This window comes from Periplaneta americana, chromosome 14 (genome assembly GCF_040183065.1).
Source record: "Periplaneta americana isolate PAMFEO1 chromosome 14, P.americana_PAMFEO1_priV1, whole genome shotgun sequence".
NCBI lineage: Eukaryota > Metazoa > Arthropoda > Insecta > Blattodea > Blattidae > Periplaneta > Periplaneta americana.
In genome coordinates, this window is record NC_091130.1 from 56,868,860 (window position 1) to 56,891,674 (window position 22,815).

At 37.7% G+C, this 22,815-nt stretch overlaps 1 protein-coding gene across 2 annotated transcripts in view; it reads right to left on the bottom strand.

Moving 5' to 3' along the window:
- Positions 1–10,939, bottom strand: part of LOC138713314 (dipeptidase 1-like) — a 60,237-nt gene extending 49,298 nt beyond the window's left edge. For both annotated transcript variants that reach the window (XM_069845299.1, XM_069845298.1), the window contains exon 1: positions 10,600–10,939. In XM_069845299.1, coding sequence (XP_069701400.1) covers positions 10,600–10,824 — 225 coding nt within the window. In that variant the 5' untranslated portion in view covers positions 10,825–10,939. The remainder of the gene's footprint in view (positions 1–10,599) is intronic.
- Between the last annotated feature and the right edge of the window lie 11,876 nt (positions 10,940–22,815).

Consider the following 22,815-nt stretch of genomic DNA (forward strand, 5'->3'; position numbering starts at 1 on the left):
GTATAATTATAAAATGTCTTTGGTAGCCATTGCAAACTACGTCGGATCTCTAATAATGAAATATCAATGTGAAATTTCAGAATATAATTAATATTGCAATGAACAAAATTCCGGACATTAAGCGTCCTGAAAAGAATTTAATTTTTTTCCTGCATAGAGGACTGATTTCCTGACAATTCGGAAAAATTCCGGACGGTTGGCAAACCTAACCGGGAGAATGAAACTAAACACAATTCTAACATTATTCCAAATATACTATGAACAGGCCTAGAAAGACTGTTAACATCGTGGAATGAAACCGTAACAGGCTACTGTTGTGATTAGCTAGCTTGGCCGGTCATGACATTCTGCGCAGTAAACCAAGCAATTCCATTTGATACTCACTAAGGAAAAAAAGGGGTGTATGGGTTAGTCGCTGTGCAGCTATAGTTCATTCCTTTTCATTGTGCAAGTGCGAAATATACTAACTATTGCAAAAACATTAGTACCGTAATAGAATCAATAAAGACATGGCAGTTCACTTTATTGTGAGTGGAAGAGTGAAAAGAGAAAACTGCATTGTGTTCAGTACGAATGTTTGGATACCAATGAGTGGAAAAACTGTGATCGCCCATGAAGTGCAGGTAGTAGGCTACTTGACCAATGTAAGCTGAGAAAAGTGTTGTGGATTGTATTGAGAACAGAAACTGAAATAATATGGACGTCTTTTGAGAATGAGAAATGACAACTGGCCAGGAAAAGTTTATGGATGGACACTACCAGTTTCTCATAAAAGAGACAGATCACTATTCTAGAATGAAGCATCCTAAAACTAAAAGCTATGGAGGATAGGAATTTAACAGTGCAGGATGCAGTGGAAAGGAGACAATCATTTGGGAACGGAGAGAAGACTCTCAACAGTATAGCCTACAGTCGAATTTCGATATCTGGAAGTGCTTCCGGAAACTGGTAATGCTTCCAGTTATAGAAAATTCGAGATATATCAAAAAAATCCCAATATCATAAATTATTATTATTGATGACATGTATTTCCGCTTAAATTTCAACAAAGAGAAGTCGAGGTTGTCCGTAGACTGTCTCTTTGCTCTTCAGGACGACGATTGTAGGAATTCATAACAACGTTTGAGAATAATAATGTTAAAGATATGCCATTATGCTCATTATAGTATAGCCATATTTTAACTTAGCCGTGGACAGTCCTAAACCTGTGAAAATTGGGAAGGAAAATGTGGCTATTTGTGTTTTTTTTATTTTAGTAGGTTATTTTACGACGCTTTATCAACATCTTAAGTTATTTAGCGTCTGAATGAGATGAAGGTGATAATGCCGGTGAAATGAGTCCGTGGTCCAGCACCGAAAGTTACCCAGCATTTGCTTATATTGGGTTGAGGGAAAACTCCGGAAAAAACCTCAACCAGGTAACTTGCTACGACCGGGAATCGAACCTGGTTTCGCGGCCAGACGCGCTAACCGTTACTCCACAGGTGTGGACGGCTACTTGTTATAACAAGAATTTACACACCCCTAAGTCAGTCACCACGTGTTGCTGAGTCTTGTCGCAAACATGCCCTTGAAACTAGCAGAACCATGCTGCAAACAGGTTGTCTTTTTTGACGCATAAAGATTACTTTCTAGAAAATTACTGCAAACGTGCTTCCCCGCCGGTGAACACTGTCGGAAGTTGTACTTACCGTTACTTTCCTTTGTACGGAAGGATTTTAACACTAAAAAATCTTTCTGTCAATACCGTACATTCCTGTCTTTCTGTAACATTTAATCATCCTTTGAATTCTGTGGAGTGTGAAGTAAGCATAGAGTTAGTGGAAGTAAGTTTGATAGTACAAAATGGCAAAGAGGAAATCTCTGTTTACAAGTGAAAAATTACTTCCAGGTATCAAAAAATCGAGTTGTAGAAGTTCGACTTAAGACAGTTCGACAATAATTCATATTACAAAGGTAGTAGTAATAGTAGTAGGCTAATAGTAGTAGTAATAGTAGCAGTAGCAGTAATAGTAGTAGCAGCAGCAGTAGTAGTAGTAGTACGCTAGTAGTAATAGTAGTGGTGGTAGTAATAGTAGTACGCTAGTAGCAATAGTAGTGGTAGTAGTAGTAGTAAGCCTATTAGTAGTAGTAGTAGGCTAGTAGTAATAGTAGTAGTAGGCTAGTAGTAATAGTAGTAGTAATAGTAATAGTAGTAGTAGTTAGTAATAGTAGTAGTAGTAGTAGGCTAGTAGGTAGTAGGCCTATTATTAGTAGTAGTAGTAGTAGTAGTAGTAGTAGGCTAGTAGGTAGTAGGCCTATTAGTAGTAGTAGTAGTAGTAGGCCTATTAGTAGTAGTAGGCTAGTAGTAATAGTAGTAGTAGGCTAGTAGTAGTAGCAGTAGCAGTAGGCTAGTAGTAGTAGTAGCAGTAGTAGTAGGCTAGTAGTAGTAGCAGTAGGCTAGTAGTAGTAGCAGTAGGCTAGTAGTAGTAGTAGGCTAGTAGTAGTAGTAGTAGGCTAGTAGTAGTAGTAGTAGGCTAGTAGTAGTAGCAGTTGCAGTAGGCTAGTAGTAATAGGCTAGTAGTAATAGTAGTAGTAGTAGTAATAGTAGTAGTAGGCTAGTAGTAGTAATAGTAGTAGTGGTAGTAGTAGTAGGCTAGTAGTAATAGTAGTAGTAGTAATAGTAGTAGTAGGCTAGTAGCAGTAGCAGTAGGCTAGTAGTAGTAGTAGTAGGCTAGTAGTAATAGTAGTAGTAGGCTAGTAGTAGTAATAGTAGTAGTAGGCTAGTAGTAGTAGTAATAGTAGTAGTGGTAGTAGTAGTAGTAGTAGTAGTAGGCTGATAGTAGTAGTAGTAATAGTAGCAGTAATAGTATTGTGCTTACTTTCTCCTTATATTCCGTATAATTGAAAATGTTATATATGGATGAAGAGACAGACAAAGGATATTAATGGTGCTAAAATATGTAACCTATATCAAAATATTGAGGTCTACTATTTGAAGCTCTATTGTACTATTGTACAAAGAGGGAGAAAAGGTAGAAATAAAACCACTGGAGCCGATTTAACAAGTTTCCATTTGTACTAAACTTTTACTAATATCTAACTTCTTAAATATTGTTGGTATTATATAAATAAACATTCTGAAGTCACATCAGCCTATTTCGAAATGAATTAACTCGGAAATACTTAGTGCAAACAAAAACTGCCGAACTACTTGAGAGGAATGGCTGTATTAGACCTATGGAAGGGTAGATGGAAAAAGACAGACAGATGATATACCAAAAACTGTAAGCTACCTTTAGCACGGATGTTAAAGGAAGATGAATTTCCATCAAAAGTTTGTCATTCTCACATTATTATTCTGTACGCCAGTGATGTCAAAGAAAGCGCATTTTTCTGACCTTGACGTCGTGCGCGGGCATCAAGCGCTAGGTATGGAAGAAGGAATAAGCAGCCTGTTGGATTAAGAAACCAGTGGTGCACAAACTTCAAACAGAACGTGAAATTTTATGTCGTTATTTTTATATGGCTTCTTTCTGTTTGATATTATCTGTAAAACAAAAGTACTAACACGAATTTCTTAATATTGCAGTTGTGTTTTAAATGTTAATAACATATATAAGAGTTAAGAAGGAATATTCACATTAATTCCATAGCAGTACAATTAAACAATACTAAGTGAATGAAACGGATTTCATAAAGAAAGTGATATCTCCCCCCCCCCCCAAAAAAAGAGACAGATTGAGTATGACATGAGAAGTTGGAATTTATATTGATGGTATCTTTAGCCTTATAAAATAATCAATGAACTAATCAAAACAATATTATAGTACAAAGCAAATTTACTAATATTCCATAACAAAACTCTGATCGCATTATGCTTTTAAGGTGATATTGGTGAGCAACTTCCTATCAACAGAATATTAAATTATTTTCTCGAAACCTGCTGAAGCTATTGAGCTGACATTTTTACAACACATGGACACATATCTTTTGTTTATGATGTAACAGTAGTTGCTTTGTTAATTCATTTCCTTACAAACATTTTCCATGCAAATATTTTCAAAATTTGTAATACACTGTCTTCAGTAATACGTATTTACGATATATTATATTTACGAAAACATTGTTTCAGTACCTACCTGCAAGGCTACTAAGTAAATAGGCCTTTATCTGAAAATTTCACTTTTCTATTTTTAAAAAGTTGATAAAATATTCCTTTTGAATAAAAAAACAAACAAACTCGTGAAGAATGTGCATTAAAATTTACAATCTTATAATGCACTTATACTTCTCAGATCAATCTAAAAATTAACATGGATACAGTGTTGATAAGTTCCCTTCCCTTTATCCATTGAATCAGTGCTGGCCATCCCTGAATATAGCTCGACCAAGCGGCATATACTACCTCTTTCGTCTGTCTCTTTCCTTTCCGCTGTAAAGCGCTCAGGCTCTCCTAAGCTCTAAAGCGTGCGCTTGCGCCTATGGGCATCAGTTAACATGACTGCTGTACGCGCACGTCTATTCTATTTTATTTTATTCTATTCTATTAGTCTCCCTTGAGAGGAAGGGTACTCAATGGTGACTGCCCTCGCACGTAGGCCGCTTGGGTGGGCCCATTGCACTATCCGGAATGGAATTATGTGCGCTACAGATTCCTCTGAGAGCCACCCCCGAACTCCCGTACAGCCTGTACAGTCCTTTTACATTTTCACGTAGGCATCACCGCGGTTCCCAACCTCTGTCCCACGAGGTGCCATGAGCCCTAATCCCCATGTCAGTTTAGTTGATAGGCCTTCCCCTCTACTCACACTCTTTACTATCCGTGAAGGGGAAGATGCTACTGTCTATCTTATTAACGTTCGACTAATTGACTTTGAACATAGTGAAAATTCTTAGTATTGAAAATGTTTACCGGTAATCTATATTTCGAGAGCCTATACTAAGCGTTTATATTTCATTTTATTGTTGTTAATATCAACCGGCACATTAAAAAGCTACTAACAGCAAAAGATAAATGTTTTTTTTTTTTTCACCGCTAGTTACTACTCTATAGCATATACAATGGGACAATCTGCACTGTCACTCCCCCCTGACTTCATAACACAAACTAACATTCCTTAATTTAATTATTAGTTGAAAATATTGTAAGAACGGTACTAAAATATACTAAAACATGTAATTATTAAACATTTATGTCACTGTATTTTATATCCAGTTATGAACGTTATTTAATATTTTATTTTCTTGTGTGTACAACTTGGGGAGTGCAGGTATAGCCCAAGAGGTAACGGCTACCATTCTGTTACTGACGAACTTAAGGCAAGTAGAAGGGGAAAGAAATGCCTTCGCATCCTCTTAACTTGTATGAAATGTCGTTTAGGGGAGAATCCATGGTACATAGCACTACCACCAGCAACTAATGACCACAAACCACGGGGTCCAAGTTCGGTGGCGGCCCGCAACCGACTCTATCGAATGCAAGCCCGAAATATGGAAAAGAAACGGAGATGATGATGAAAGGGGGAAAGTTTATTATGTCGAAATGAGTCCAAGATCTAACGCCAAAATTACCCAGAAATTCTGCTTCAATTGATTGAGTGAAAGCCTCGGAAAAACCTCAACTACGTAAGTTGTCCTCCCAACCAGGATTTGAACTCGTTTGACAGTCAAACGTGTAGTAGTAGTAGTAGTAGTAGTAGTAGTAGTAGTAGTAGTAGTAGTAGTAGTAGTAGTAGTAGTAGTAGTAGTAGTAGTAGTAGTAGGTTTATTTTGCCTGGCAGAGTTAAGGCCATGAGGTCTTCTCTGTACGCGTACGTCGAACAATTGTAACCTGAAGTATTCATTAGATTTCCATCTCCAGCATTTAACTTTATTTATTTAGACGAAAGTTCGATTGAACAGCACTTGTGAAGCGACTGCTGTAGAGTGACAGCGCGTGGGATCAATTCCGGAAAATCCGAGGGGCTTCTCTATGTCTCTTTCTTCGAAAAACTTACAGAATTATTCAGAAACTCACTCAATACTTTATAAAATGAGTATCGAGGCTCTTTCTCTTGTAATATAAAGCGAGTGGAGTGTTTTATTCGCCATATACCTAGTCAGTGGCGGCTCGTGATAAAATGTTACATGTGTTCACAATTTTGTGTTACAAAACCGAAGAGAATTTGAAATCGTACGTTTAGCCTAATATGAAATATCATGATTCCAATGTTTCACTCTCGAAAAACTGTATATAAATTCAAAACATACACTAATAATAATAATAATAATAATAATAATAATAATAATAATAATAATAATAATAAATCCAGTCTTTTTATTTCCAATTTTTCCTGGGAGGTCAGTTTACCCAGTTCTTCACTGTTCAAAATTACTTGAACAGAGTTTATTGTTACCGTTTGTTAAAAATTAATACATATCACAGTGCAATTATTTACAAAAGCGTGTGTTTAGTAACACATTTGGTTCACAACACACTGATACACTATAGCCTATACCCCCCATTCGCATAGATTACTATAAATATGCCAGTAAATATTATTCTTAAACAATATACACCACCATACAGATACTTAAATTAATATCACTTCACAGTCAGCCAGCACGTGTTTGAAAGCCAAACTATACTATTATGCTAACACCAAAGTATAATAATTCACAAACTACACCCTCGTCAGCATTGTACAAACATCCACACAAAGTAAACGTTCCGAGAGTGAGAAATGCTGACACCTACAGGCTACAATACAGACTATTAAATTTCCTCCTCAAAATATAGCACGTGAACGATAGGCATCGATGCACCTGACATATGTAGGATAGATTCACTGTTCACTTAACGCTTTGTGCTCTTGACGAGTCATAAGCAGCCAGCGAAAGACAATTTTCTCCAGCGCATGCATGAAATTTCTCTAACCTTCTTGAAAAAGCACGGCTTGTACGTGAACGCATGTTGCCAAGTTTACATAAGAAGTTTATGCAAGATGCGGGAAGTTTAAAATACTCGATTCTAATATTATACATCCCCACTGCGTCAATACGGTATTAAATAATAAAACTAGTCGTACATTAATGGATACAAGGTGTTCACGTACTCTTATTGACGCACCGCCACTGTACCTAGTGTATGTTGTCTTTATACATGTCACTTCACCTGTGCATCGTAGAGTTTCACGACATTATCTGCATGATAATTATCATTAATAACTATAACATATCGCCTAGGCCTAGTTCCCCTTCATTTCTTAAATGTATATCCTGTTACGTACGACTTTCATGAAAGACAGGTAATGTCCGTCAGCTTTTAGTAGGGCCTATACAAAAATATGACGTGTCGAAACAATTCATTTCGTATTTTTAGCATGCAAACTAATCTATCTTTAGTGCATCAATTACACGCAGTGATGATGTAAGACTATTTTTTTCCCGTGGGATGATAAAGCAGCAGGTAGGGCTGTACTCGTATGTAGATCAGGATATTTTATGTAAGCCTTGTCGTAATAATGTTTTGCATTTATAATTGGACACTATTATTATTATTATTATTATTATTATTATTATTATTATTATTATTATTATTATACCTATAGTAGGGGAACAGTGCCATAGTACGAAATTTAATGTCTTCATTGGAGTTGAAGTTTATCAAGAACCTGTATAATTAATTTGTAATTTTATATTTAGGCAAGAGAATCTGATTGAAAAGCCTCCCCACGCCCAGAAGGAAACTCTGCGTACAACACATGTCATCATTTACTGTAATAGTTTTTATTTCATGAAGTAATTTTTACATTTATTTTGTGGTGATTAAAATGTTAAATATAATAATGTCGATCAGACAATAGTCAATTAAAAATTACGTATGATATAATATTATTTACACGAAATATTTTTCAAAAACTTCAGAAAGAATGGAGTGCTGATCGTGATGTGAAATGTATTGGAAGAAACGGTGTTTTCTTATAGAAATATAGATCCTACTTCTAGATTTGACAAGAAGCTGTGGTCACGTCATTGCTTAAAGTGGGCCGTATCAGCCGGGCACACATACGAAATCTGGGAAACAAGTCGGTGTGGTATACTGTTAATAACACTAGTGAAACGTGAATTTAATGCATCTTTATGTAAGGTTACTATCCATCCCGAACAGTTTATTTTATTTAGTTTAAATTTAATTACATATTATGAATACGATGAAAGCTCCTAATGAAACTGTTATAAAAGTTCCATATGAAGGATTAACAACTATAATTCGGGATGTATGTGATTCATGCTTTGTTGACCCGTGAGACACGTGTGAGTTCATATCTATTTCAACTCGTATTAGACTATAGCCTACTATACACGTATGCTCAATATGCGAAAGAAACAGTCTCGGAAGCTGTAGCTCCTGTGATCAGGGATTTAGGATATAACATTAACTAGGCCTACAACTGTCTTATATTTTATACAAAGTGTTAGAAAAAGTATCCAGTATTTTAGGAGGTGATAGTATGCATCAAAACAAGAAAAAAAATGTCTAATGAACATGGGTTCTACAACACATACTTTCTGAGATCTGAAAACTTGTTCATAGGAGATGCTCAATGTGACGTCCATTTATGGCAATGCATTTTTCTGCCCTACAATACAGCAGACTACCAGATAATCATACAGTAATTGACACCCCTGGCATGGAATACTGATACGTCGCAAGGAATACTGAAAAGAAAAGTTTGGTTGCTGATATGAGCAGGGTTCAGTAGAGATGGTGTTGTGAATTTTCGTAATCAGCATGTGTGGGCTGATGAAAATTCCCTTGCAGTTGAAGAAACAAGACATCAGCACCGATTCTCAATCGACGTATGGACAGGCGTTCTTGGCGATAGATTGAGAGTCATATGTGCTACCACAGAGATTAACTGGAGCTCGTTATCAGGACTTTCTTATTAACGTATTGCCTACTTTGTTGAGTATGTGCGATGTCAGCAAGACTACAGATGTGATTCATGCATGATGGCACACCAGCACATTTTTTCCACAATGAACGTGAACACCTGACGCTGACATTTCAGGATCGCTGGATTGATTGGGGAGGCCCCACACCTTGGCCCGCACGTTCCTCAAATCTAAATCCCCTAGACTTTTGGGGCCGTATTCATAGACATTTTTAGCGCGGGTTTCCGGTGGATGATCAGCGTTTTTCGTATTCATAAACCAGTGTTAGCGATAGGATATGATTTGAATTGTCTACAAGTAACCAGTGGATAGCCGGGGCTAGCTTAGAACTCTCGTAGCGCGTGCTGCGAAATGTCTATGAATAGCACCCTATGGTATCAAGAATAACCAGGTCAATTTCAAAGAATGTGTGATTCCTTACGCCGAAGGGCAGAGGAATGCATTGCCATGAATGGACGTCACATTGAGCACCTCCTATGAACAAGTGTTCAGATCTCAGAAAGTATGTGCTGTAGGACCCATGTTTATTAGACTTTTTTTTCTTGTTTTTATGCATAATAGCACCTCCTAAAATATTGGATACTTTTTTAACACCCTGTATAAATGTAGTAAGCTATGAATAACTTTCTGTTAGTGTAAATTTTAAGTTATATTGCATGCTAAGGGATACTAGGGCTGAGTTTTGAAATTTTTCCGTTTTCTCTCATTTTGTAACTATTTGTTACATGAATTAAGAATAAGGCGTGTGCAAATTTTCTGCTCAATCGGAATGCTAGTTTTGAAGTTAATTTTATTTTAATTACGCAAATTAGTAATATAATCAAAATGTTTCTGTTTCATGACACTTAAATATAGCAATTTTTTTTTCGTATAGACCCTGATTGATGGGCAATATTTTTACGTTGAGAAATTCACGATATCTGGATTAGTTTAGGCACAATAAATTTTTGAAAATGAGACATTTATTTATTCATATTTTTTATTTGCATAATATTTTTTTAGCTCTTAGTTTTCAAGATACTTAACCTCCTGAGTCCTGATTATGATATAAGATGTAGGCCTATGTGCTGAGACCCGAAGTCTAGTATAATATACCTACATTTGTAACCTAACTGTAACCTGCAGAATGTTGTAGCATTTTTGGAATTATATTGAACTTTAAAAATGAAACAACAAATGTCTCAGGACTCAGGAGGTAAAGATTTACATTAGATCCCAGGTAATATATAGGTGGACACGTAGTACGATTATGTTTATTGAATTTGATGAAAGCTGCATACGCATTGAGCATTTTGAACATTTAAAAATGCAATTTCGAGAAAAAGGCATCTGTGATCCATACTGATGTAAGCTAAGGAGTAGGCTTATATAAAATTCGCTCCTGGACCTCAAGGAAGACATGGAGGCAATACATTTCTTTCTGTCAACGTCCCAAGTGTCTGAGTGAGCGTAAAAACTCAGTTCTGCTGTCCCTTAATGGATTATTTGTAGTTTTTATAATTGAAGTTTTAAATATATTATATCCTATTCCATTTTTGAAGTCAATTTTTCTAAATAATTATTGATTTTCTTGAAATATCGCCACCACACCTTTTGTATTTACTCATAGTTGCATACCGCCTCCTTCTTTAAAGCCACTTTCAGCACTGGGTCACGTAGGTACTCAAAGGCAGGGCATACCTGTCTGTAGGGCTCTCCTGAAGCGGTGATGGTTTCTTCTCCAGCAGTGACGGCGCGTTCAATCAGGTCCAAGTCGTCTATCTTCTGTAAGGACCTGCAGGCAGTCTTCCTGTCCGCCGTCACTACATACTGGTTCCCTGCGTGGTAGTGCAAGTAATTGTTGCAGATGATGGTCGTGGTTGCTGTCGTGTTTCCACTCTTCTCTGGCTCCCCCACAACCTCCATCCTTACGAGCCTGAAGTGAGGTCAATTTCCCCCCCGCATTGCGTCCTACTGCCCAACACGGGATAATATAATCACTTTGTTAATAGAGAACTACACCGTGGTGCCCACCCTAACAGCCGTGTCAACTGACTAACGCCTTAGCTAATTTTGCCGCGCATGCTCTGTTTATCAATAGTTCCACCGGTTGGGTCGATACGGACCCCCGGGGCCCAGGGGTTAGGGGCGTATGTATTCGATCCGACATCTATGGTGAACATAAAATTGCACTGTCAGAAAATGTTACTTTGGGGACACATTTCAGGATTTCTTACCGTCGACCTCTATAGTCACATACATGAAATAGGAATTGCATTGGAACAAACACAGCAGGTCACGGAAATCAGATATTTTTCAAACATCCGAGACCTCTGCTACAACCTTCGTGTTTCGAGTGTCCTCGACTTAGACAATAAAAAAACAAACACAATTGAATGTGTATGAGAAACAAAACATTTTATATCTGTAATACGTAATAATATTTCCGTCTAAGATAAATTCTCTGAGCAAATATTTTCACCTTCTCGCTTACAATTATCGTAAAGTTACCTCGTTCTGTTATCAAGGAATTAACTGCTGCTTACAAAGGATTAGGAATTCACGTCCTTCATACGCATGACTAGTAACATGCGTGAATTTTTTGTGAGTGCAACGTTCTAGTGCAGTACGGTTACAGACTGTTTTCTCCGGTTATCATCATAATCTTGTCGACATTATTATTATTATTATTATTATTATTATTATTATTAATATAAAAATTGGAGATTTATCCTTCGAAGGGGTGGAAAAATTCAAATATCTTGGAGCAACAGTAACAAATATAAATGACATTCGGGAGGAAATTAAACGCAGAATAAATATGGGAAATGCGTGTTATTATTCGGTTGAGAAGCTTTTATCATCTAGTCTGCTGACCAAAAATCTGAAAGTTAGAATTTATAAAATAGTTATATTACCGGTTGTTCTGTATGGTTGTGAAACTTGGACTCTCACTCTGAGAGAGGAATATAGGTTAAGGGTGTTTGAGAATAAGGTGCTTAGGAAAATATTTGGGGCTAAGCGGGATGAAGGTACAGGAGAATGGAGAAAGTTACACAACGCAGAACTGCACGCATTGTATTCTTCACCTGACATAATTAGGAACATAAAATTCAGACGTTTGAGATGGGCAGGGCATGTAGCACGTATGGGCGAATCCAGAAATGCATATAGAGTGTTAGTTGGGAGACCGGAGGGAAAAAGACCTTTGGGGAGGCCGAGACGTAGATGGGAGGATAATATTAAAATGGATTTGAGGGAGGTGGGATATGATGATAGAGATTGGATTAATCTTGCACAGGATAGGGACAGATGGCGGGCTTATGTGAGGGCGGCAATGAACCTTCGGGTTCCTTAAAAGCCATTTGTAAGTAAGTAAGTATTATTATTATTATTATTATTATTATTATTATTATTATTATTATTATTATTATTTCCCGCGCCGTGGAGTCGCGGTCTAAGGCATCCCGCCTAGGACTCGGGTTACGGAATGCGCGCTGGTTCGAGTCCTCATGGGGGAAGAAATTTTATCGTGAAATTTCGACCAGTGTATGGGACCGGTGCCCACCCAGCATCGTGATGCACTTGGGGAGCTACGACAAGTAGCGAAAATCCGGTTTCGCAAACCAGCTATAACGGCTGGGGGAATCATCGTGCTAATCACACGATACCTCCATTCTGGTTGGATGATCGTCCATCTCTGCTTCGGCATGTGGACGTGAGGCCAGCAGCCGGCTGGTCGGTCTTGGCCCTGCAAAGGGCCGTAGCGCCATTGAGTTTATTATTATTATTATTATTATTATTATTATTATTATTATTATTATTATTATTATAGTATGCCATTAGGAAAGTCCAGGATAACAAAAACAAAGAGGGTTTGGAATTGAATAGGTTACATCAGCTGCTTGTCTATGCGGATGACGTGAATATGTTCGGAGAAAATCCACAAACGATTAGGGAAAACACGGGAATTTTACTTGAAGAAAGTAAAGAGATAGGTTTGGAAGTAAGTCCCGAAAAGACAAAGTATATGATTATGTCTCGTGACGAGAATATTGTACGAAGTGGAAATATAAAAATTGGAAATTTTGCTTCGAAGAGGTGAAAAAATTCAAATATCTTGAAGCAACAGCAACAGATATAAATGAGGGGAGGAAATTAAACGCAGAATAAATATGGGAAATACCTGCTACTATTCGGTTGATAAGTTTTTGTCACCTAGTCTGCTGTCAAAATATCTGAAAGTTAGAATTTATAAAAACAGTTATATTACCGGTTGTTCTGTATGTTGTGAAACTTGGATTCTCACTTTGAGAGAGGAATAGAGGTTAAGGGTGTTTGAGAATAAAGTTCTTAGGAAAATATTTGGGGTTGGTTAAGAGGGATGAAGTTACAAGAGAATGGAGAAAGTTACACAATGCAGAACTGCACGCATTGTATTCTTCACCTGACATACCCATTAAGAACATTAAATCCAGACGTTTGAGATGGGCAGGGCATGTGACCGTATGGGCGAATCCAGAAATGCATATAGAGTGTTAGTTGGGAGGCCGAGATGTAAATGGGAGGATGATATTAAAATGTATTTGAGGGCGGTGGGATATGATGACAGAGACTGGATTAATCTTGCACAGGATAGGGACCGATTGCGGACTTATGCGAGGACGGCAATGAACCTCCGGGTTCCTTAAAAGCCGTAAGTATTATTATTATTATTATTATTATTATTATTATTATTATTATTATTATTATTATTATTAGATTTAACCTTGAAGATGAAAGATGAAGAAAAGCTAGAGATTGAAATTAAGAAACTAAAAAAGAAAACAATGAACAAACATAAAAAGAAAGTATAAACTTCAAATATCCAGGAGGGAAACAAACATCGAAAGTATTATTAACATGGAGGAAATTCTTTCCTCTTCTATGGTAATTCAACTGTTGACCAGACGTGATCAAGCGTGTAGCTACACATATTTTCTATAATCGCGATCAGCGATAATCGCTAGTGTAGTCTGTCGCTAATATAAGAAGTCGTATTATGTTTTTGAAGGTGAATGAATGCTCTTACGGACTTCATACAGAATTTTGCGTCTATAACAAAGCGAACTATTCGGATCCAAATAACATTTCCACATAAAAGGAGTGATAGGACACAATATGCGGTGGTGACCTCTCCTCCGTATGAAGGGGCAAAAACCTTTCTATTACTCGACCGAGGCGAGTGGAGCCGCGGGCATAATGTGAACTATCGCGATGACGTATTACGAACGCAGGAGAAGTACAAGTGGCGCTCCGGGATGCAGGACTCCACTGGCCTCGGTCGAGTAATACTTATCGTTAGTGAAGGCTTTACTCTACAGCTGAGACACACAAATCTCACAATAATTTAACTACACTGTAGATCAATATCTATAACGAACTGTTTGTTGTCTGTCGTTGAACATTTTTCAGGAATCCTCTACCTTCTTTGCGAATATAAACCCAGTTTGATAAAGATCGAAAATAGAATGTTTATATTTTGTTAAAGATATAGTGAGGAAAGATGAAGGATCAGAGAGGTCCGCGTCAAGCACTTGTGTTTCAACAGTCTAGGAAAACGGATACTCAAATTCAAAATAAGTATATTTCTTGTATTTCACTGTTGAAACTAAAGGTGAAACTATATCTGACCTTGCCGCTAGAGTACCTACACGAGTACGACATCTCAAAGTTTATTTCGACCGGATAATTTTGAAAGAATTCCTTGTAAGACGATGGACATTTTATTTTGTCCTTTCTTTAAAATGTTTTATTTAGCTTCATAAATTATTTCCATTACATTCCAATTAAAAGTTTTATAGAAGGCTTATGGCAATGTGTGCAGTTATGGCTACGTGACAGGAATAAGTTTTTATAGAGGAGGGCTGCAGGAAGGGAGGTAGGAAGAGGGGCGTTAATTCGGAAACTTCTCTAACTTTCCCTCCACAGCACAATTGAGATAACTATTGTGGAATGCAGGGTTTCAATACCCGTGGTTGGCTAGTTTAAATTGGAATCGTTATGGCTTCGCAGCTGTCTATAGGAAAACCTCGGAAATTATAATAATTATTTCCAGTAGTCCACGATCTCTTCCTCTTGAATTTCTTTTCATTCGCTGACTACTATTCTAATCTTCAATGACGTTAGTAACTCTGGAGATGAAAATGTGAACTTTAAATAAATTGAATAAAGTTACCGTAGTGTGTTTTCTTTCTAAAGAACAAATTAATAGAATTGCGTTATAAAAATGACGAAGACTTTCTCATTACGGTAATTGTATGTGTGTTTTTTGTCAAGTTTATTTAAACACGCTTTAACATCTCTAAAGAAAAAAACATTCTTGTTCATTTATCTGTACTTATGCCGTGAATTCCGCATATTTTGCATGTAGGTCTGGAAAATATCCCTAAATAAAATAAAAACCTGAACTTGTATTGCAACGAAAAGAAAAGATTTAAAGAAAGGCGTAGGAAAAGTAGAAAATTCAAGTTTTATGAAACACTCTACAGGACAAGAGGCGCCATGTTGAGAAATTAGTGATCTGTGAATGGTAGAAGGAAACTAAATGTTGAGGAAACATAATGTATTACCTGTACATGACACAGCTGAGTTGTTTTAAACTTTTCAATTCCTAGTTCTAAAAATCCAGAAAATAGGGGAAATATCATTAAATTGGCACGGTTTTCTTTATTGTAAGTAGCATGAATAAAATGCAGTGAACTGACATCAGAGTTGAAAATAGCTTTATTTTCTATAACCAAGATTATTCAACACTATCAACATCTCTGTTGGGTCTCTTTTACTATCATACCAGTACAACGTCAACGTAGAACGTGTGATAATCGTGATGAAAGTCGGCGATATTCAGTCCCAAGTGGTGAGGGTGATTTGCTTTCAGTCTGCAAAACCAATTTAATGGAAATATTTGCAGAAATTAACAGATCTGTGGATAATGAATGGATCATAGTAGGCCTACCTAGGAAATGTTTATGGGACTTAACACCTTCCATAAATTATGAAGTTTGTTTGTCTCTCAGTGTGTTAATTTTAGTAGTATCATCAAACTATTGATAAAGATGGGTGAAAAGTAAATCGTAAATACTGTCAATTCAATTTTAAAAAATATATTCTTAAAATTGTTCAAGAGCGAAAGTTATTTCGGAATATGTATTATATGTCTTCCTCGTGTTAAATTCTGTTAACATGTTTCGGTCTGTTATTGACCTTCTTCAGAACTGGCTGTTGCTGGTCTTAGCGCCTTTTGTTTTGTTTCCTGTGGGGGTGTGTTTGTGTAGTGTAATATGGAATCAAAGAGTGTGTTCTGAAATTGAAAGTTATTTATTAAGAAAATAAAAAATAAAATAATAATCCGTGGCGCTACAGCCCACGAAGGGGCCAAGACCGACCAGCCGGCTGCTGGCCTCACGGCCACATGTCGAAGCAGAGGTGAACGATCATCCAACCAGAATAGAGGTATCGTGTGATTAGCACAATGAGCCCCTCAGCCGTTATAGCTGGTTTGCGTAACCGGATTTCGCTACCTATCGTAGCTCCCCAAGTGCATCACGATGCTGGGTGGGTACCGGTCCCATACACTGGCCGAAATTTCGTGAGAAAATTTCTTCCCCCATGAGGACTCGAACTTAGCGCGCATTCCGTAAGCGAGTCCTAGGCAGGATGTCTTAGACCACAACGCCACGGCGTGGGACTATTAAGAAAATACTGTTCATAAATTTGGCAATTTATACCGTTCTACTGTTAAGTATCCAATCTTAAATGGACAAATGGTTGAAGGATAGTAGGTCAAAAAGAAATATTGTCCCCTGATTTCTCCAATACCGTCTTCGTGCTCCATAAATTCAACTTGGACTATTCTTCGTCGGCTGTCGTTACATATTCTGGACGTTGGTAGATTTACTGGATGCTGTTTTACAGGTTTGACCTGATCTCTATTCAACAGTCTTTTGAAGCTAGCAGGTCTGGGGATCAGCGTGTAAGTTCTCTCTGGACATAACTCTAGGGGAGGGTTCCCCTCCAGAATAACGTAACATGTAGGCTACAGTGTATCATAAATTTCAAATGAATACATTATTCTCATAAAATTTCCTTTGTGAAATCCAAATTATAAGAAGATCCAAGGTATGTTCTGCAGATAGTAGAAACAAAATGTCTCTACTATGAACAAGCTGCGCTCACTACAGCTATGTTGTCAGCTCTTCAGTGCTTAATTAAACGATATACTGTATAGTATAGACTAAGAACACAGGCGACCTGTGACCCGTGTTATCATTAAGCTAATGTATACAATAGCCACTCGATTAATAAACAACCTTTTTAATCGCTGATGAACTGTTAAATTATTTAAATACGCGGGTCATTCAATAATTAGTGGCAACATTTGAATTAACAAGAAAGAAAACATTTTTGGAACTTCACATTGTTGCAGTGCTCAGAAGTAATCTCCTCCAACATGAGGAACCTGCCTCCACACTTCGGGGACACGACGGATGCAATCCACAGCTTCTTGTACTAATCTTCGAACACACTGCTCTACTGCTACAATTGCCTGTCAGGTTCTAAAGGGAAACTCCTCTAAGTGGTAATTCCATCTTCGGGAAAAGGTAAAAAACACATGGACTCGTATCTGGAGAGTATGGAGGATTCTCCAGAACTTCCCAGTTCCATCTGCGAAATAAATTAACCACAGGTGCAGCTATGTGATAGCGAACACCATCATGTAGCACAATATGATGAGAATTCAGGAGATGTGTACGTTTACGGCGCACCGCTGGTTGTAAATGATGTTCCAGAAAGTAACTGTGCTATGCACCATTCACACGAGTTCCGACAGAAACTGAATGAATGAGAAGGTTTCCATCAAAATCATAATCAACAAGGTGTTTTCCAGCAGCACTCTTACAGCGTTCACTTGCCAATTACGGTCTGTCAGCTCCACGTTTTTGATGAACATCTTCCCTCCAGCTGGAAAATGCATGCGCCCACCTAGCCACGGTACGATAGGATGAAGTCTCTACCACAAGCTTCCAGTAATGCTGTATGGCTTTGTCAAGCATTCTTGCCTCTTGCAATCTGAATTTCAATGAAGCATCTTTGTTCGTATTTGCTAAACATTTTAGTCTACAAATTAAACTCACTAAAATATCTTATATAAATGAGATTATTGTCTTCAAACTCACAGATAACACACATTAGATGCGCTTCTTTCCCATTGTTACCAGCTTGCATCATTTACCGCTGGTAGCACCACATACAAACATTGTTGCCACTAATTATTGAATGATCCATGTAAAATAAATAACGACTTCACTTGTTAACATTTTAAATTATTTAACCATATTCTAAAATGTTAACGCAGTCAAGTCGTTATTTAATTTAAATATCTTACTGGGTCATCAGTGATTATATAAATGTCAAAAGAGTGTATTAAAGAATGAAGAACCTTTTTAAACTCCGCATCTTTGACTCAAGCGTTAGAGTGCTAGTCTTTCACCAAGACGGCCGAGGTTCGATTCGTGGCCAGGTCGTGATAAAATGTGTGGTGAAAGTAGATATTGTAGAGGAGTTTTCTCGGGATACTCTCGTTTCCTTCTATCATTACACCAACATTCTCCAGCTTCATCTCTTTTTATCTATCATCTAAAGTACTGTTGTGTTTACTAGTAGATAGCTTGGCCGGTGTGTGTGTTTTGCTTTACTTGGTATCAACTACGAGGTTATTTAACGTCGATGGAATTGGTGATAGTGAGATGATATTTGGCGAAATGAGACCGAGGATTCGCCATAAATTACCTGACATTTGCCTTATTATTGGGGGAAAACCTAGGAAAAAACCCAACCAGGTAACCAGCTCAAGCGGAAATTGAACCCGAGCCGAAAGCAACTCCGGATCGACAGACAAGCGCCTTAGGCGACTGAGTTACGCAGGTGACTTTGGCCGGTGTTATGCGCGAACATTTGCGTAGGGGTGATGTGTTAAATCCTGGTTGAAACAAGTTACTTGGTTGGATTTTTCCCGAAGTTTTCCCTCAACCAATTGAAGCAGAATTGCTGGGTAACTTTCGGCGTTGGACCTCGGACTTATTTCGCCATCATTAATTTACATATCATCATCAATACCATAGCCCGGGTTAAGTTCACGGTGCGACGTGTTGTAGTTGTACAAAAGCGCGGCCATTCGGCTACCCAGTCATTCGCAGAATAGGAGTGGTAAGCACAATAAGCCTCAGGCTGCGGTGTAAGCCTTCGGGTCCCTCCTCCGTACAAGCGAGAGAGGGGTGATGTGGAGTGAGTCAGTTTCTCAGCATATTCACCGGAGAGGAGGGGGAAGGAGGATAATTGCATGCATTTTGATGTAATGGAATGGATTTTTGGGAGGGAGACTATGTCCTAGCGCTGCGACCTTTTACGATTTATTGCCCTAATTCTCAGCCTAGTGCATTACCAAACCCACACCGGCTGAGGTTCGCTGCGTACCCAGGTTTCGAGCAGGCAACCCCACTCGTCCTTAGACCAGCTCCCTCGTGCGTGCGTCGTCAGTCGGCGTTCGAGGAAAGCTATGGAATGATGACGAAATGGAGGAATATTGACGGAATGATGCAGATGCCTAATACCTTGTCCGCCATAAGTGTCACTACTGTTCTCCAACCACGAGAACGTCTCTGCGGAATGAAACGCAGCGGGGTAATGCTGTGAATGAATGTTGATGTCATACGGTGTCATAAGGTCACACCACAGTATAGAGAACAAATACTGTGGTCACACACGTGGGTACTCGTACCTCTATTGGCTAGCTCTCACGGCACAAACAATAACACTGATACACACATTTTTATACTACCCTAGTTACAAAATTAGATCACTGTTAATCTCCTGGTCTTTTAATCCCTCTATACAGGAAATAACATATGCAGTTAGAGCGCATGGTTTTTAAACTGACGTTATAACGATAATGTTATCTATCTGCTTCGCTTCAATAGATAACGCAACAGTAAGCACATTCCTTTCACGGTTGATCTCCTGGTTGGAGAACAGTATGGATTTTTCAATGGAAAACCCAGGCCTAATCAGGACTCGAAGCCGGACCGCCTTTGCGTTACAGGCTGAAGGTCTCACTACTCAGCTACCGCAGGAAACCAATGCTGACGTAAATTATAGCTATGTTAAAAACATTGATCACGAACCTGCATTCCATGGGCGATCACAGTTTTCCCACTCACTGCTATCCAAACACTCGTATTTCGCACAAAGTGACTCTTCTCTTTTTACTCTTCCGTTCATAATAAGTAAACTATACAATGTCTTTATTGGTTCCATTACGGTATTAATGTTTCGCAATAGTATACTACGCACTTGCACAAGAAAAAGAAGCGAACACAACAAGAGCTGCACAGCAACAAACCCGGAGGTTTATTGCCGCCCTCACAATATAAGCCCGCCATCGGTCCCTATCCTGAGCAAGATTAATCCAGTCTCTACCATCATATCCCACCTCCCTCAAATTCCCTTTTGTCAGTTATCAGTATCAAATGGACTTGCCTGGTTTACTGCTCATAATGTTATGACCAGAGACCTGAAGTTTAGTCATTATGAATCATTAAAATAGGCAAGCAAAAAGGCATCATAAATAGCTAAAAAAAAGGCAGGCAAAAAGGCATTATAAATAGCTAAAATACGCAATAAAAGGCAATTACAAGAACCTTGCACTAGACCCACAACCTTGCACTTTCCACAAAAGCAGCAAGAAAAGTTTTACATAAGTCGAATGCAAATTGAGATTTTCGACTCGATGTTGCAATTACTGTTGGAAGCAAAGAAATCTTCTTCCCAGTAGCCTTGGAAAGTACATTTTGTGTTTGGTTGTACTAATATGTTGCGATATAAAATATTTAGCTAGCTATAACAACGTCGCAACGAAAACTGAAAGAAAAATAACCGTTAAAAATAACGTTAGACCCGCACTCAATGTTGCCTTGAAAATAAACACAAGCGATAATTAAAACGCTTACTGTTATACATTTTTGCACGTCAGCACTCATTGTTGCAAAGAGAATATGAATTGACTGAAAGACAATAATATACATTCGGTGAAGTCACTTTTATTGTAGCGGTTATAGAAATAAATTAAAACATACCTGTAGGCAATTTTTAATAATAAATTAATAAATAATAAATAAATAATCAAATAAAGGCAAAAAAGCATTTATTTTGTAAATTAGGCATTTATATTTTAAAAAGGCAGAAAAGGGCAACATAAAACTGTGACGTTTCAATCACAAAGGTATAATTCGTACAGATTCACTTTCAAAATGAAGATAGACTTAACACATATGAAAAGGCGTTCTGCCAAAGTTCCGGTCTCTAGTTATGACCGTTGCTCCAAAACAGTGGACAATATTATATAGACATGAGAAAATAAGCATAAGCTCATAGACTAAGGTTGTCAGACGTCCCCGTTTCCCGGGACAGTCCCCGAATTTCGTTTTTTGTTCCAGAACAAAATTCGTTCCCGGAATGTCTCCGAATTTAATAATTTATTCCCAGACGTCCCCGGATTTTCAGTGTTAATTGTTATAATTTTAAGAATGTGTTGTTCAGTATCTCAGTGCTTGGAGATATTCAGTGTAGTGAAACAAATGCTGATCTTTGCCCAAAATGGAGTGAAATTTTTAAATTTTCCTCTGAGAAAATGATTCCCTGTGCACAACTGCAGAAATTGATTGAACAGTCTCTGTGTCTCCTGGAAATAATGCTTCAGTGAACATAATGTGAACATCCCAAATATCTAGAATGAGTTTAGAAACTGTTCGAGCCATGCTTACTGTCTCAACTAATCTCAACAAGACTTGTCAGGAATTTGGTGCAGAATTGTGGATCCAGATAATATCTACTTAAAATAATTAATTGTTCTGAAAATACCAGCAATTTAAGTACTGTAGTAGTTAGTAGAATGAATAGTGGTAGTATGTAAACTATTTTAATTCTTTAAAGTGTACAAAAACAGTACGAATGAATGGTAAACCAACAGAAATATTAAAAGTAATTTTTTATATCTAGGTCTATCCCCGGAAAGCGTTAAAGAAATCTAGTAACCTTAACATAGACCTTACTTACAAACAAAACTTTTACGTAAACGTTGATTTACATATTAATTTGAGAATTATGCTTTCTTCATACCTAATGCTAGAACTTATATAATTTTGACCTGGAGGCATTGCTCCTTATGCCTCCCCCTATTCTCCGCATATGTTGTATACATTTGAAAAGGTGAGTCACCGGCATAATATAGGAGTAACTCTTGTTCCAAAGTTGCGTCGAGTGTGGAGCATGATTGCAAAGTTGGGGTTTTCCGACGTTTTCTCCAAATCTAAGCGAGTGTAAGATAATTTCATGAAGAATCCTCGAACTCATATTACCAAAATAAAATCTTGCTATCACCAATTCGATCGACGTTAGCGAGGAATAGAGTTAATACAATTAAGGGAACTATTTTCAAAGTGTGATAATAGTACTATGCGTTACAAGAGCGGTATGTTGAAGTTTTCATGTTCGAGGAAAAGTTTGAAAAAGCGAAACTTAGTTGAGCTTTTTTAATTTCCGAGAATTGAAAGAAAACATACCGCTCGTGTATCGTACATTATTTTGTGCGAAGATCGTTTATTACATACCGTACCTGAAAGAGGAATTTTTAATTAGTTGCAATGAAATCTCCATCTTGGTTTCTGTTCACTGACGGCAAATTTGCAAAACAAAAATATCTATCTTCAACATTGTTGCTTTAAAATGTTTTCTGTGTTTACTATACTCCAGCAGGCCGTGATATACGTCTGTCTTTTTTTCCCCCAGTCTATGATGAGTCTGGAATCTTGTTGATTTTTT